The sequence below is a fragment of the Lagopus muta genome, chromosome 7, assembly GCF_023343835.1.
Source record: "Lagopus muta isolate bLagMut1 chromosome 7, bLagMut1 primary, whole genome shotgun sequence".
NCBI lineage: Eukaryota > Metazoa > Chordata > Aves > Galliformes > Phasianidae > Lagopus > Lagopus muta.
This window is the reverse complement of record NC_064439.1, coordinates 42979155-42996327: the sequence shown is the minus strand read 5'-3', so window position 1 is coordinate 42996327 and position 17173 is coordinate 42979155. Positions and strand designations below refer to the sequence as shown.

At 39.5% G+C, this 17173-nt stretch overlaps 1 protein-coding gene across 9 annotated transcripts in view; it reads right to left on the bottom strand.

The window, feature by feature from the left end:
* TRAK1 (trafficking kinesin protein 1) overlaps positions 1–17173 on the bottom strand; it is a 489038-nt gene that overhangs the window by 45665 nt on the left and 426200 nt on the right. Inside the window, exon 1 of one of the 9 annotated variants that reach the window (XM_048951219.1) lies at positions 7507–7823. The exons of 6 other annotated variants lie outside the window; for them this stretch is intronic. In XM_048951219.1, coding sequence (XP_048807176.1) covers positions 7507–7570 — 64 coding nt within the window. In that variant the 5' untranslated portion in view covers positions 7571–7823. Of the gene's footprint in view, positions 1–7223; positions 7243–7506; positions 7824–17173 lie in introns of those variants that run through there. 2 more of the 9 variants (XM_048951226.1, XM_048951220.1) reach the window with 2 other exon arrangements.

The window sequence follows — 17173 nt, the reverse complement described above, 5'->3', positions numbered from 1 at the left end:
CTACTTGAACAATAAACAAAACTCCTTTTGCTAAACTTCACGACACACAGGGAGCATTAACTTTCTTATTTAACTTCTTGCAGCTATGGATACTCAGTGTTTGCCAAGTTACCTCCCTCATTACCTGTGGCAAACCGGTGCCCTTTGCCTCCTACAGAAAACACCTCAACCTGCGTCATGAGCGAAGCAGCCAAGCTGGGGGACTGCAGGACGTCACTTTATCAGTAATATCATGTAGATTCCTTCCCGTATCTGAATTCTTAAAGCTTTACTATCTCCATTTCTCCCCTTTAACAGTGGACCATAACTCTTGAAAATAAATCTAATTTAAAACCACCACCGACAGCAATCACCAGCCAGTAAGAATCCCATTTGCCCCCAGCATCTCAGGCCTCAAATCAGTTCCAGGACTTGTGATCATCCTCAAATTTCACTGAGTGTGCAACAAACATAAAAACTGACAATACCTTTTGTCAGACCTCAGATCTTTCCACGATCAGGTCCTGCAACAAATCCAAGCCCCTCCCCTGCAACACTGCCTTTGGTTGCCTTTCCTTACGGACAGTTCACTGCTCTGCTTCACTTGCTCCTTAGAAAAAATGGTACTGCTCAGAAATGGGAATTACACACACGTCCAACTGAGCTGAACATCCACCTGCCATTAGATTTCAGCCAAATGCCCCATTTTGCAGGCTTAGAAGATTGGATGGTTTAAGAAACACATCATTCACAAAGGCTCAGATAAGACATGACACACATCTACTGCAATTACCAGGGCTACTCAAAAAAATAGGGAAAAAAAGGGTGGAGAGACATAATCCATAATCAAGAAGTAATTTACCAATTTAATAGGTAGAGAATGGAAATTCCGGGAAATACTAAAGCAAACTGAAACACCTTTTTATGACACCTTTTTGAAAGCAAGAAGCACCTTTCAAATCTTAGAGACAAAAACTTCCACCCTTGCCAACTCTACTGATATTCTGTGGCTTTAACGTTCCTGCCAAGTGTTCAACCACAGTTAGCCAGCTAACTCATGAGGAAAACAGGATAGCACGTGGCACACAAAAACATGTATATTGCTGCCCAATATAGACAGCAATATAATTAATATTCTCACGTGCTGACTTTTGAACTGCAGCTCACAATGCAAACAACACGGACTCTGACATTCAGAAACCAGAAGAAAAACAAGTGTTGCAGTATCTACTCTCCTAATATTGTTAAAGCACGTACTATATGCTGATCTATATATATATATATATATAGTGGGTGAGGAAATAATGAATACTGCACTTTTAGGCTATCGGCTCACTTTTAGTGGCACTTTGTATTGAGCCCCTTTGCCGGTGCAGGAATATTTGTGTGCCAAAGATTAAGAGGCAAGTCTCCAGCAGGTACCAAACAGTAAGGAGTGACGGAAGCCAAACTGTACAGAGTTCTGAAAATACACACTCTAATCAGGAAAAATTCAAAAGAGATTTTAATATTTTCTGTAAACACAGACTTAAAGACTTATATAGCATACCAGGACAAATACACACTTTTAAGGGCTGCTGTTGCAAAGTAAATTTAGTATAATAGCTGTAATCAACTCAGCACGTAGGCTACTCAGCAGAAGACATTCATCTCCTTTCAGGAAGCTTGCTAAATAAGCATGCCAAACACATGTGCACACTTCTAATGCAATTCCTGCACTAAGGTACAGTCCTTACCTTTGGTAACTTTGCAACAGAAAAGAAAAACAAACCCAGAGTTAGTTTAAGAAGGGTGGGGCAGGACACAATGCATATAACTCTCTTATCCTGACTTATTCATGCAATTCTGGTGCACTCAAAATATTCTAACCTCCTTTATCAGTAAAAACATCTAGGCTTTTGCACACAATCACCACAATTAATCAGTAGTAACAATGCTGGATTTAGAACAAAATGCTTTTCCATAGGCAAACGAGTCCTAAAAACGCTGGTTGAAATGGCAGCATCTAGGTTCTAAAGAACCCTGATGAAGAAACACAGGTGTTTTGGGGTGGGTTTTCCAGGGAGTGAGCATAAATTGGCCACTGATACGTACTTTCCATTAGGACATACGATCAAACAAAGTTAAATTGTTCAAATGTATACAGATTTGTATGTTTGCTTACAAAATGTACACCTGTGTATTCTGCACACCTCCCTCCCAGTCTTAAAAAAACACACCTAATTAATTTGCTTCAGCCAAAAGGACAGCATGTTACGTCTCTGGAAAGACTTAACTGGGACGAAGCGGGAAAGAGCTTATCTATAAATATAGCAGTTGAGCAGACTCAAGAGGAAATTATACCTCTACACTGAAAAATAAGCCACTTAAAGGCAATATACAAGTAGCAGTAGCTTAGGTCTAAATAGACATAGAGTCAACAGAGGAATAAAGAAAAGGAAGTAACACGGCAAAAGAAGGAAATTGGAAAATTATTTCAATGACTGCATGTATATCAGCAAGGTTCAACTACATTTATTAAGGATGAAGAAGCAAAAACCTGAAGAAGAAATTGATCCACATACCTAGGGAACAAGGGCTGTTTCCAAGACTATGTGCTACAAGTGTTGTCTGAAAAGTGATTTGTCGCCCAGTGTGCAGCAATCAATAAGCACACACTCAGGAGAGACACTGCTTATTAATCTCAGGATTGCACAAGCCTGGGTGCTACGTGGCTTCCCACAAATCAAGCACACGTGTGAAACTCTCCACACAGTATTTATACACAAATGTTGCAAAGTTCATGTTTTTCCAGTCCTTTCTCCTCAGAATGATTGGTTATTTTTCATACAATTGTAAAGATTCACAGATCTACGGTTTTCTTGCCAAGTTGGCAGTCTCCTGATCAATTAGTTTTCCCTTCAAGGCCTATGGGTACTGGAAAGACCCTGGCTAAGGAAACTAATTCTTCTTCTGATACCTAATACAGTGGGGATGGATGTCCCCAGTTAAGGATATTAACTATTCATTCTTCTGATACCTAACACAAAGGTAGCTCAGTTTGTTTAGAATTATCCTTCAACACATCTGTAAGGCTCTCATGGATGTAGACAGAATGCTCACTGATGACATCCAGAGCAACACCAGAGCACGGAGATACAGGCACGGACATAGAAGAGGCAAACATATGAGACAGTATGAGGATTCAGAAATGCTCAACCATCAGCTGAACTCCTGTTGTAAGAAAGAAAGAGTCAAGCCATATTTCAAGCTTAAAAGTTTACTGTGCCACCACAGAGCTGGCAGCCATTTGCAAGGTTACCTGTAACTGAGATGCACAGAGGAAGAACCATGGAGATCCAAGAACACTTAGAAACGTGGCACAGAATAGGAAATATTCTCCTAATGCTGCTTTTAAGGAGTGATTAAAATAAATAAAAAAAAGACATAGCCACAAAAGAAGACAACTAGGATGCTGTCTCATATCTGCAAAGGCACACTGCTACAAATAAAACTGTGCTGGCAGGTCAAGGAGAATAAACATTAGCACTGTTAATTATTGCCCAGCTAAAAGAGAAAGTTCAGGAACTTGTTGATATAAGTTACAATGGAATAAAAAACAGAAGAGATGAGTATGTGCAGACGGAAGAAGAGATGAAAACACTTCTGTACAAGCAGGAGAAAAGCATGGGTGGGAGTTAAAAGATGGGGAGCGGAGCAAGAAGTGCCAGAATGACCATGAAAGGAGATGAAGTCACTTGGGCAAACATGTAAGAGGACAGAAGCTTTGGTGTGAGACAAATGGGAGACACAGAGGGACTGTGAGGATAAAGAAAAAGGGATAAAGATGCTGTTTTCTCTACAAGCAACTGCTGAAGTTCATGGACAAGAAAAGAAAGAAGAAAGTTCCAATATCTCTCTCTCTCCCTCACACACACACACACACACACACATACACAAAGCCACCTGGAATTACAGGCAATGAACTCTCAGGCACCAAAGTGGAGAGTTTTAGTTAGAAATAAATAAGTAATGAGAGAAACCCTACCAAAAAATTACTTATTCCATAGTCAACCTGGATTTCTCTTGCATTGCTCACTGAGAGGGTAGAGGAGGCTGGCCCCAGAGAGCAGCACGGGGAAGGCTATTCATAAAGACTCTTACAGGTATCTATCTGCTTTTTTTCTGTTTGGGAGTCTGTGGGAGTTTTTTGCATTATTTTTTTTTCCACCTCAATTGTGTTCTGTGTTCCTTAAGAATCTATTTCACCTCTTCAAAACACAACACACAGAAACTGAGATGAAGCTAGGCATTTATACTGTTCTCCTTCATGACACATGCCTGCAAACGCTTCACCTTTTCCTCCTCTATCATTAATACTGTCCATCTCAAAATCTGCTAAGAAAGTAATGAATGTCCTGCTCCAGTACACACTCAGCTATTTCCACTCTCTACTCTAGCAGGGCTGCTCTGAAAGTAATGCCTCCTATTTGAGTATGTGTTATTGTTATGTCCTTTGTATCAGTTGCAGTTTCCATGGAAATACATAGGAGGCATTACTTACGGAGCAACACACATATTTTATTAATTCCAAATAAGATGGCAACTGTCACAGAATGCAAAAATGTTATGTTGGAAAATGCATCTAAAAAGCATGGTGCAGTATTTCTTATGAATACGGGTGTCAATTTATTATAATGTTAGTTAATACTGGTGATCCAATATTCAAATAAGGAAACACCTTCTTGCCTAATTCCATTTACTCTTGCCAAAAATAAACTCTGTAAAGGACATTACATAAAAGGTATTATCTCATTATTTCAACCCTGGAGAGTTCCAAAAGATTTGTGAATTGTCAATTTTGAGCATTTGTTCATTTGCCTCTGCAAGGTATTAAAAAAAAATTACTACCACCAAACGCAAGATGAAGACATCATTACTGTATCAATCCATACAGAAGTTCATTAAATCTGAGCTAAGAGTGAGAATTACTTCCTTTCCTATTGAGTCGAGCAATAGCACTAAAGCCTTATATGCTGGCATCATTATGGAATGACTATGGAAGAACAAGGAACCTGACACAGCTCAAGTAATTGTTTACATGAAATCACACCTTTTAGATGGAAATCCAAGCCCCACCAGCTTTTACAAAGCAAATGCACAATTCCATCAGAAAACAGTAACACTGTAGAATGGTTTCTTGTGAGGTCTTCTATTATTTTCAGTGTATCACGGACTCCTTCAATGACATATTTACCAGAACTGACAAAATGGGTAGGATTCGTAATACTATGTACATACAAATCTGAGCTCCAGAGAGTCCATGTGCAGAAGAGAAATAAGCTATGTTTCATTTTGTCTTAAAATAGATATTCAAAACAGGCTGGCTGAGCTGCAGCTGCCTATCACGCTACTGAATACAAATGGAATCACAGGCAGATGACTCTGGCAAAGACAAATACATGGCAAGAATATCAAACACCAAGACACAGGCATCTCATAAGACACACGTGCTCTTCGAAAAAGCTGTTTTCTACTATGCTTTTAAAATGCCTTTTGTTACCCACCGCCATCAGAATACTCCACTCCATCAACGGGAAATACTGATGCTATTTTAAATCCAAATTAAAATACCAACAGCAGAGGCCAAAGAGCTTCCATTGCACCTCCCAAATCCTCTACTACACTCTCACATGTTTAACTGGGATAAGGAGAAGACAGCTAAAAGCTATGAAATTCCATTAAACCTCAAGACTGACACTCACCTAAGAGGCTGAGATAAGACTGACAGCACCATCGCTCCATCCACTTCAGATGGAATATTTCAATTAAAAAAAAACAAAAACAAAGCAGCATTATGCCTTACCTACAGGAGAGATTTCTCGCTGTCAGACATCCAACCCTGCTGTCTCAGAGAGCTGCTCTCTTCCATTGGCACATGCACTGGCTGACTTTCTGTAGGAGATCTTGGCAGAAAACGTGCTGGGTGGGGGCCCAGCGCTCACATGAGAACTCGTCAGCCCAGGATCAGACCAAGCACTGTAGTGCTGGAGGCCCTGATCCCACAAGGGATTGCACTGCTTGCTCAATACCTGTTGTGTGTTCCATCACTGTGGAACTGCCATGGTTTCTCCAGCACAGAGCACACCTTACAACCAAGTTGATGAGAAAAGGAGCTCTTAGCTCAGTTATTCAGACATGTCAAACTTCTGCATAGCAACACTTAGACCAGACAGAAAGAAGACCATAAAAAGAACGATGAGAAGAAGGCCTTCTGTCTTTAACCTGGAAAAAAGCTACTGTTTTTGCTAACAGTACAACTGTCATATTTCTTAAGCTTCCAAAAGCAGGCCAACCCGGTCTGTTACATCACAGAGATTAATCAGATGCTACAGTATTTACTAGGGTTAAACTGAGAGGATAAAAGTTACGTAATAGATTCAGTACTACTAAAAGTAGTCAGGCCTTTCAAATAAATATACACCTTTGCTCTTTGACCCCCTGAATATCTGGACAGGAATAAAATCATTGAAAGAGTGAAATTCAAGTTTAACAACCTTCTGACACCGTACTCACCTCAGAAATCCAGTACATAGACTCAAATGGAACAATGTGCCACCCACAAGACCACAGTAACTCAAATTTTCTCACACACCTTTACTATTTTTGTCCCCTCTTAGCACTTATTAAAGCACTATAAAATATCTCTTTGTACCACATACATACAACCCATAGCCCCCTGGAGCTATACTCCTTACTGTTCATTGTTTCATTGTGAGTTTAAGCCAAGCTCCCCAACCAGAATAAAATCTAAATACAGCTACTGCCCTCCCAAAGGCTGCATGCTGTTTTACAGGTTAACACCACGTGCCACTGATGAAAAATCTTGATTTTTCCACTCTCTGGACAGCAAAATTTTGGGCACTCACATGCATTCTATCTGAAGTCTGATAAAAATATTAAGTGCTCTGATAAAAAATTAGTCACCCAGGCAAAAGCAGACAGATCACAAGGGGCTCAGAACATCACCTTCAAAAACAGTTTGTAGTTTTTTCAATTCCAGAAGTAAACCTATTTTAAGAAGTCACATTACAAACATCTTTCACAGAGAAACAGCCAGAGAAAAAACACATATTGCCTATTAGCACAGTAACTATACAGATTTTCCATTATGGCACTGCAGAAAAATACAAAGCCTTAAACCACAAACCAATACAGCATCTTACATTATGCATATACAAATCCAGCTCAATTATGATACATACAGCAAGCATTTCAAATATTTCTCCCCTTGCCCAAGGAGCTCTCGTACAGCGCCTATGTTCCTCTGCCACTCCCTTAGAAATACAGAAAGCCTTACAGCAGTCTCTTGCAGCATGCTCAGAAGAGACGCTGAGGTGCAACAGTGATGCAGGCATCTCTGCCACACCGAGGTGCTGCCTTTTAAAGGTACTTCATTATTAAAACATTTGATGACAATGCTCCGGTCTTACAAGCTTCAGATTCTGCACCAAGAAATGAGGAGAAAAAAAAAAAAAAAAGATTTACCATCTGTGCATTCTTCATAATACCAGTCCAGTTCATAGTAATCTGCTTCAATAAATTTCTGCATAGTCAGTATCCTTCAGCTACAGACGAGACTGCACTTCGCTGCTAAGGTCAAGTGAAACGCAGCCATGCCTTCCTGCCTGTGCAAAACGGCACATCACAAGGCAGCTCATGGGAAGCCAGAAATGAGCTGCACATCTTCAATGAGGCTGCAACTAAATTAAGGGGTGGGGGAGGACAGGGTGTAATTCAGGGGGAGGGTGGCGGGTACTATAGAGATATCTAGAAGGATGCAGAAGGGAGATATCTCAAGCAGATGCCCTGGTGGCTGCTGTAATAAAGCAGCTCTGCACAGGAGCCTCGGCTGGGTGTTACCAAGCCTGCCCTATCAAGAGGCGGATATGCTGACGTGGGGCCACACACCACCACCCGGATCTCTCTAACCCATCCCTCCCCAGGCTCCACATCCCCTTCAGCCTAACGAGTTGCCATGGAGATGAGCCGGCTCCAGAAGAGATGAGGAGACGCAGAGAATGCATTTTGCTGCTTCTGGCTTTGCGGACTAGAAGTGGCCATGCTGGAAATGAAAATCCTTCCACAGAAAGAGGATCCAATTCTCTGCTGGCTGCTCGCTGAACAGCATCCTGCCATCATAATTCACTGGGTACACGCTGTACATTAATAATGAAAAGCCAGTCCATTACTACTCTGTCCCTCATGTACTGATAAAAGCCTGCCTTCCCAACGGAAAATGAAACATTATTGCTTCGTTACGTTATTCTGGACTGATACAATAGAATCCCTCAAGCACACTGTTACTGCAAAAAGTGGCAAACAGAAAATGAAGAAATTAGAAAAATCAGTAGAGCAACATATTTCTTATCATAGAATCATAGAATTGCAAGATTGGAAACAACCTGCAAGATTGGAAACAACCTGCAAGATCATCTAGTCTTGCAATAAAGCTAATCTGCTTCTGCTTTTGCCTTCTCCATGAACTACTGACCCTTCCCCCCCTCCTCTATCTAAGGAATCTGAGCTGAAATCTGGATGAATTTTCACCACTCTTTCTAAAAATACATAAGGTCTTCAAGCAGGATAGTATGATGTTTGTTCAACAATTAGGAAGTGAAAGAAAAGACTTTACTTATGCAGCACCTAATGCATTTAAGCTAATAAGAGAGAATCTGAGGAACAGATTGCCCTAAATCATCATCAGCAAGCACAGCCATCCAAAGAGCTTGCCTGAATCTGTACAGGTACAAATGCCAAGGGATTTGATCCATTTTGCTTTACTCTTAAACCATTTCTTCTTTCTGAGCAACTATATTACCCTGTGAACACTAGTAGAACCACTGGGATAGACTGAGCTGCAATACATGTTCATAACACAAGGTAAGCCATGCTGGTGTCTGGCCTTGGAATTGCCTGTCCAAGCAAAGACTCCATTCATCCACAGGAACAACCATGAATAGATAATGGAAACCTGGACTATTTATCCCTCAGCTGCACTGCCAAGCTCAACTTTTTCCAGCTTTGAAGATAGTCTGACACAGATGCAATTTCCACTCTTGTCAGTTCTCAAAGGGCTTACCCTGTCTGTTCTTAAGCCTAGAAATATTTATAGCATCTTCAACATCCTCTTGCAAAGACCCACATATCTATTATTTATGATATATGTAACTTTCACCTTTTGGTTTCAAATTCACTCCTACTGAATTTTATGCTTCCAGCTCTGGACATCGTAGAGTCATACAACAGCTTGGTTTGGAAGGGACACCTTGAAGACCATCTGGTTCCCATCTGCCCAGGGCACCATCCAACCTGGCCTTGAGTCCCTCCAGGGATGGGGCATCCACAGCTTCTTCTATGAGCAGCTGTGACAGGGCTTCACTGCTCTCTGAGTGAACTGAATGCTCATTTCTCTCTCCTTTCTAATCCAGTTACTGCAGGTTTCTATTAAATTTCCCTCACTCATGTATATTCTAGATTGTTACTGCTTATTCACCTCGAGTGTCACAACTTAGCTTTACATTAGAAAGAAAAAAATTAAAATAAGGAACAGTCAAGCAATACAGACACAAATACGTAAGCTGCTAATACGAAAATGACCGCATTAGTAATTCAGTTTTACTCGTGTAAGTAATTATCACTACAGTAACTTCAAGCTTGGAGATTATCACATTCTTTTGCATACTGTTTGCTGAATCACAGACTAGGATATTTGTTCACATACGTTGTCAGCAGCTAGCAGCAATGAATTATGTTATTCACCCAAAGTTTCAGTCCAGGGCCAAACTCAAGGACAACTCTGAGTGCAAGTACATTGTTTCACTAGAAAACAATGTGTTTCTCAGTCTGAAAATAAATAAATCTGTAGGAGATGAAGACAATAATGTGACCTCTTTGACAATGTGCACAGGATTCTAACAAGTGCTGGTGAGCATTTAGTTCAGTTTTGGGCTCCTCAGTAGGAGGAGACATGGACAAATGAGAGAGAGTTCATCTAAGACAGTTAAGAGACTCCTCATTTTTCATTTGAGGAGAGGCTGAGGCAGCTGGACTGCTCAGCCTGGATAAGAAGGATGCTCAAGGGGATCTCAACAATGTCTAAAAGTACCTGAACAGAGGATGGAAAGATGAATCCAGGCTCTTTTCAGACACGGGCTTGGGCAATCTACTCTTGGCTGGTCTGCTGGAACGGGAGTCGGACCAGGTGGCTTTGGAGATCTGTGTCAACCTCAGCCCTGTTATCATTCTGTAGTTCATGTGCCTCTGATTTTTTACTTCCTTGTCGTATTGTCTTAAACTAAGAATCTTTGAACCTTTTTCATGACTGAAAATACTTAATTTTAACTTTCTAAATAGACTACTGTGAATTTCAAAGCATCAAAGTTACTGAAGTGTTAGAGCTCCTCTGCAAATACAGCTCTACCTCACACCTACGAGATTTTCCTGGGTGAAAATTCAAGGAAATTATTCCTATGGCCCTGTACTTCATCCTCCCTCCTACACTCCTCAATCAGGGGACCAGCCAGGCTCCAGACAATGAGATCTAACATCTGTATACTAGATACTGCTGATGAACAGCTGAGCTGGTGTGGTACCTGAGCAAAGTCAGCCATGCTGCTCTAGGTTGGAAGCAGCCATTCTTGGGAGGCTACCTCCAAACAAAGGAGCTGAGCGTTAGTCAAGTCATTTACTCGCATCTTGCCCCCAACCTGTTGCCTTCAGCTCCTGCCATTCCATACCAACCAGAAGCCAGGAAACAGTCATGCTCCAGTAGCTTCCAGCCTTACAATAGGAAAGGCACAAAAATCATTCTTATTTCCCAACAGACGCTACTCCACAGATTATTTCTGCCCTCCTGAAATCAAGATGCACACTAAGAGATAACAAGGCTCTGAAAAATAAAACCTACTTTCATTTTGACAGGGCCTGTATTATTTTTGGCTTCATATTGCTAATTAGATTTTTTTTACGTTTCACACTCTATAACAAAACAAGTGGACATCAATTTCAGGTTAGTGAATAGCAAAGGATTATATAAAAGTCACCAGCAGCATTTGGACATGCAAGTTCACACACATATCTGAAAAAATAATTAACATTTTGAACACTGTGAGCAATTTTGCCAGATGTGATCAACCTGCCCTCACGTTGGACACGCCATCTTGAAATAGAGGAATGTGAAGAGGCACTCCAGCTCTAACTCAGCCCCACAGTTTCAGTTCTGTATGTTCACAAGGTGAGAGCTGGATTTGCTGTTAAGTGCAGTTAAGGCTACGCTGTTAAAACACTGTCAGAACAAAATAAAGGTTTCTGTGGCAACATTAACTCAATTGCTCTGCACATAAGCAATTTGTTCCACTTGTATTATTTTTGTCTGAAAGGTAATTTGAGGTTGGTAATTCTATTTAATCAGTATTTAAGATATAAAGAGTGGATGCTGGCTACCAGATCAAAATTGCTGCAAGGACTTTCTCCTTTCTATTTCCTGACAATTTAAACAAAGGAAATCTTTTTAAACATGATGGAATTTTTTTTCTCACTCCTCCTTCCTCCCTGTCTCAACACACACACTTCATTTAGTGAGGATAAAAGTAGTTCTAAGTGGGATGAGATTTTCGGTATTGGTTTTTGTTGTTATTGTTTCTTCCTTTGGTTTTGGTGGTGGGTTTTGCTTGTTTTCAGCTTTATTGGTATTATTTTGCAGAGCTAATTGAAAACACACTGGTATAACCAGGAAAGGCATTATCTTTCTGTGGAGAAAACCAGAAATACTCAAGAGATGTGGAAAGATGCTATGATCTTCCCAGCCTGAAGACAGACACCCCAGTCAGAATACTATAAATCCAGGTATCCACATGTAAGTAGCCCTTCAACTACATGAGAAACTGTAGCTGTAGGAAGGTCAGGCTGGAAAGGCTGTTGGGTTGGAAATGAAAGTATGGCCAGGCCAGCAGAGCAGCCACATAGCAGCAGAAACATCTTTCAACTTCTGCAGCCCAGTTTTACTTCATACAGATATGTGTATCAGTCTTTATGTAAGCAATATCTACCAGAACAGTATGATTTTCTGGTGGACTGCTCCTATTAACATTAAACCTCCTTGTATTCAAACCTCTGTACTGTAACATTGTATTTGAATGAAGTATTACCACGATAATTGCCTAATACTTATCAGATAATTGAGCTATGAATAGATTCCAGGTACTAAATTTGTGTTTACAAGCAATGACGTTTTTCATATTCTAAACCCATGTATGTTTATTCACATTCACTTGGTCTTCCCTTCCAGGTACCACATTTTATGCCATTTTTCATGTTTAGTTTAAACCAAACAAAGAAATTTCTTTGTTCTCCAGACAGCAAAATATTCAGACTAATAAAAAATTCTGGCAGCCAACACTGACAAGTTAAATAGACTGAGTGCTCAAGTTTGCAGTTGCAAAGGAGTATATTTAGGCAGAAAAGCTGGGCTGCCAAGTTCAAGAGCTCTCTTCTTCCTTCCCTTTTGCTGTAATGAATCTGTGCCACAGGCTCAATGCTGAATTGAACTGCCCAAATTAACCAGGTCACAAAACAATACAAATCCTTTTATTTCTTTAAAGAGAATATTTGACAAAGATAGCCTCAACACAACTTGCAAACTTTGCCTCTCAAGAAACCTGTAGCAGCACACCCAGGAAGGTGGACAACTATGTTACTATGGAGCAAAGAAGCCATAAGTCATCTCTGCTGGCAAAGAAAGCAAATAATATCTTTATCTCAAACCTCATCAATCATGCCTCCCCATGCTTAGTCATTCTCAGCCTTCTTATTCAAAACTTTCCCAATTCTGGGAAAATCTTGTGAAATGAACACAAGAGCTGGATGCATCATGTTGGACTCACAGTGGCTAAAATAGTGTATTAGCTCCCATTTAATTACCTCTGGGATGCATTTCTTCCATTGGTTCTAGCACAAAATCAGGTCCTGAAAGTCAAACACGACATCCTCTCATTACTTTCCAGAGCCACCAACACAAGGGATAAAGCTATCCATCCCACTAACATCAGCTGGACTCCTTTCTGACAGAGGAACTGCTGTACAGCCCACGTTATGCAATGTGTATTGCTACTAATCAGGCTTTGCCACAACAGTTCATTTGCAAGTTGATGTTTTTCCACTTGCTTTCTTTTTTCTTTTTATTTCTTTTTTAAATTATTAAAGAGCATTAAAAAGGAAAACAGAGTATATTTAAAAGTACAACTGATTTTCAAGGACAGGCTGGCATTCTGTTATTTCTGAATTTACTGAAGTGAACTGTTACTTGGATTTCAACTTCTAAAATAACGTGGAGCAAGAGTAATTCCATGAATTCACATCTAGTAACAACAAGCAACTCTGCATCCTAGGATAATGATCTCTTCCAGTTAAGTATTTTGCTTAAGCAAGAAGTCACAACAGCCTGCTTCACCCGAAAAGAGTGGAACCAGAATATTGAAGGCCTTGTATCAGCAGCTTTCAGAACCAGCATTTAAAATAAATGAGTGCTTCAGATTTGATCACTTTAGTGTATTGTAAATGTAATTATTGTCCAAGGCTTCAAAATGGTACAAGTACTTTCTACACATGGACAGAGCTTAGGGACTCCAAACACCATAAGGGCCCAACGACCTCACCTGGACAAAATCTCTGCTTCATAGGAGTCTTTTAAGTATTCTCCCACTGAAGCAAGACAATTTAATGTGAGACAGGAGCAGACAGATTAAATTACTTAAGGACAAAAGCTGATTTTCCACATAATAGGATTATTTCTCCCCTCCCCATGAAAAGGACCAAGGTAAACTTTTTTTACTCTCTGTAGTATGTTTGGTGATTCCTGAATGATTCCTGAAGAGTAACACACCAAACTGCAATGAGGAAAGAGAATCCAGATGCTAAACATTTGAGTGTTCAGCAAGCAGCCAATAAATGCACAAAAGTTGCTTTTGAAAATACCAATCAAGCCAAAACCTTCAAGACTGATAATGAATAATCTTCAGTAAGATCTCTTTGTGCAGACTGGAAATACTGAAGTGTATTCTCTCAATCCTACTGAATACAACCTAGAACACTGGCACTATGTCATCTAACAAAATGAGACTGATTTCTATAGTCAAGAAAGAATTAATAGAGAGGTGCAAGATTGCCACCACCACCACATGCATAAACACATTCAACACCCCTCAAAATCTCATTGCTTTTTTTATTTTAATGGGTCAGATCTCGACTCAGCTTTAACCATGTCATTAGAAAACTAGGTCCAACAAGTTCAGGGGACTGCAGAATGAAAGTGTCTTATTAAAGCACATATCACTGGCATAAAGCACTCAAGCAACCATTGTGTAAGTGTAGCAGAAGTACCGATGCTTTACAGACCTCTACGTGACAAGTCCTGCTAGTCTGGAAATGAGTCAAAGTAGTTTAATTCCAAATTTCTCATTATAAACAAGCTGCAGAAGATATTTTTCTTCCATGTTACTGAAAACCTGCCCATACTACACTGACCTCCTTAATCTGTGTTTCCACTGGAGCTCTTCCTCCTCCCTTCAGCTTTGAGCTTCTAGTACCTTCTGATTTTTAAGGAGAAATTACAGAAGATAAGAATACATGGCGTTCTTCAAATATCAAGAAAGAGCAGGTGGTACTGTAGGAGCCCTTCAAAGTTCAGTACAGCATGTGATTATGCTCTATTAAAAGATGGATAAACAAGCCTAAAGAAATGACCAGTGGAGATCAAGTACCAAACGGAGACATCCATCAAGACAGTGGCCCTGTTAAAAGCACTGGCATTCTTTTCAGTTCACAACCTGGAAAAGACAATTTCTCCCATCACTCAAAATGTATTTAGGAAAATAGTCTATCAAGTGTTTCTTTGTGATATGTTTCCTATTTTAAATGGAAACAGCACAAATGTAATGCTATCTTCTCTCCCTCTATCCCCTGAAACAGTCCAGTGACAGCAGGACTGGTATGGGTGAGCATTAATTGCTACTAATTTGCTTCTTAACTGAATGAAAACATATTTGTATACATTGAAAGCCTGATAGAACATTACAAACACCCACCAACTCTTCAGAAAAGCTCCATTACTTCACTTCAATGCTTCTACTTCAAAGGACAGCAAGGCAGCTGCTGATTACACTATGAGCTGAATCACTCTTGGAAGTAGCATTTCTCATACATCCTCTCCTGGGACCAAATGCAAACACAGATGAACTCGAACTAGAGAATACTGTCACTACAGGTGATTTAAGCTCCTTCACTGATAATGGTCCTTGGAGACATTTGAATCTATCAAAACAACCACACAATCTCTCTTATTAAATATATTATTCAGAAATGAAAAAATCGGGGTCAAATGAGTATGTAGTATCGTAAGTTTCGTAGCACTAATACTGTTTGATAGGAAAGGGGAATGCTGGCTAGATAATGAGAATGAATTAGAGAACATACTTCAGATATGTCAAAAATCTGTGTGCATATACCTAATAAAAGCAGTACTATAATTCATATACAAATGAGATTTTAAACAACTTTTTTTTTTTTTTTTTTTTTTTTTTTGGAAGTGCAGTTCTCAGAGATAGACAGTCAGTCCATAGAGAACTTAAGGGCACTTTATAAGGCTTAACCTAAAAAGCATTTAAGGAACTACTTTCATTTTGAGTAGAGATTTAAAATTCTGTCATTACATATCAAAGTTCTTTCAGAAGGATAACTACAAATTCAACTGTATGCATATATATATATGTATATATGTAATATATACACACTCACATAATATATATATATGTTCATCCCACTTTCCTATTTCTATGGGTCTCAAAGTACCTTTAAGTAATCCAGTATTGAGATTTAAAGGCTCAGACATCCATCTTGTTCAAAACTCACGAACTGAGGCAAGACAGAGTAGAGACATGGATCAGAACCACGACAGAGCTTAAAGAGTCACTGAGTAATGGTAACTGACCACAGATGTGGTCAAAGCCTGCAGCTGGAATAAGGCAAAAAAAACCTGCTCTCATTTAGTGCCAAAACAAACAAAATAACTAAATGACACCACACCATGGTCAAACAAGAAACACTTTGCCATCATTTACAGCTAGTAGAAAACCAGAAGTGTTCCCTCTGCCTAATTCCAGTAGTTCACTGTAGGTATCTGAACATTATTAAAACGACTGATACTGCAAGAGTATCACAGTGGAATTACTATTCAGATTATTTCCAGACTAAGTAATAACACACTAATTAAGTGGTGTGGTGAGAGTTCGGATAACAAAGTGTTGCTCCTCCCGATAAACGCCCTACATAAAGAACAGGAAGCCTTACAAAATACATATTTGCATATGTTAACTATGCACAATATTTACATATATTAAAACATGCTCAAACATTCCTGGCTCTGTCCGATATTTATCAGTCTGCAAACATTTCCTGAATAAAGCCACCACGTATCCCTTCCTTTTGACTTCTCAACTATTCATAATACTGGTGGTTTCAAAGCTGGTCGATACTGGAATGCTAGGAACCATAAGCAATGAAAAGACTTCATTTCATACCTAAAATATCCTGCACAAGCTCAGACTGCAGCATCAATTATATTTTGCTCATCTTAAAGTGCTTCTGAAAAACCCTAGGAAGACATAATAATCTGTACATGTAGGACATTTTAATTCTGATAATAGCATTTATGTTGCAGGAAATTCTTTTCTGGTGCAATAAAATTAATTAATCCTCCCTTTACTTCAGAAAGTCTGACAGATTATAAATTTCACTTCTGCTATTTCTTATATGCAACTACATTCACAGACCGTAAGAATAATGTTCTGAATAAAATGGAAATCTGTAATGTAGTCCTAACATAGACAAGCTACAGTCTATATTGACCTTCCCCCTCCTCCTCCATCAAGGTTTATAAAACAAGGTAAACATGTACAAAAGGAGTGCCCTGATTGCAGCTCTGAAAATGAATCACAGTGCTAAAAGTCACACCCTAGAAAATACTCTGCAGAGTGATAATGGTACAATTCACTTTTGTGACAACTTATTTAATATCTTTATTTTCACGGTTCATTTTTCATAAAGCAATGTTTATGCACAGTGCCATAACTTCCAAACATGCCAAAGTTTTATGATCTTG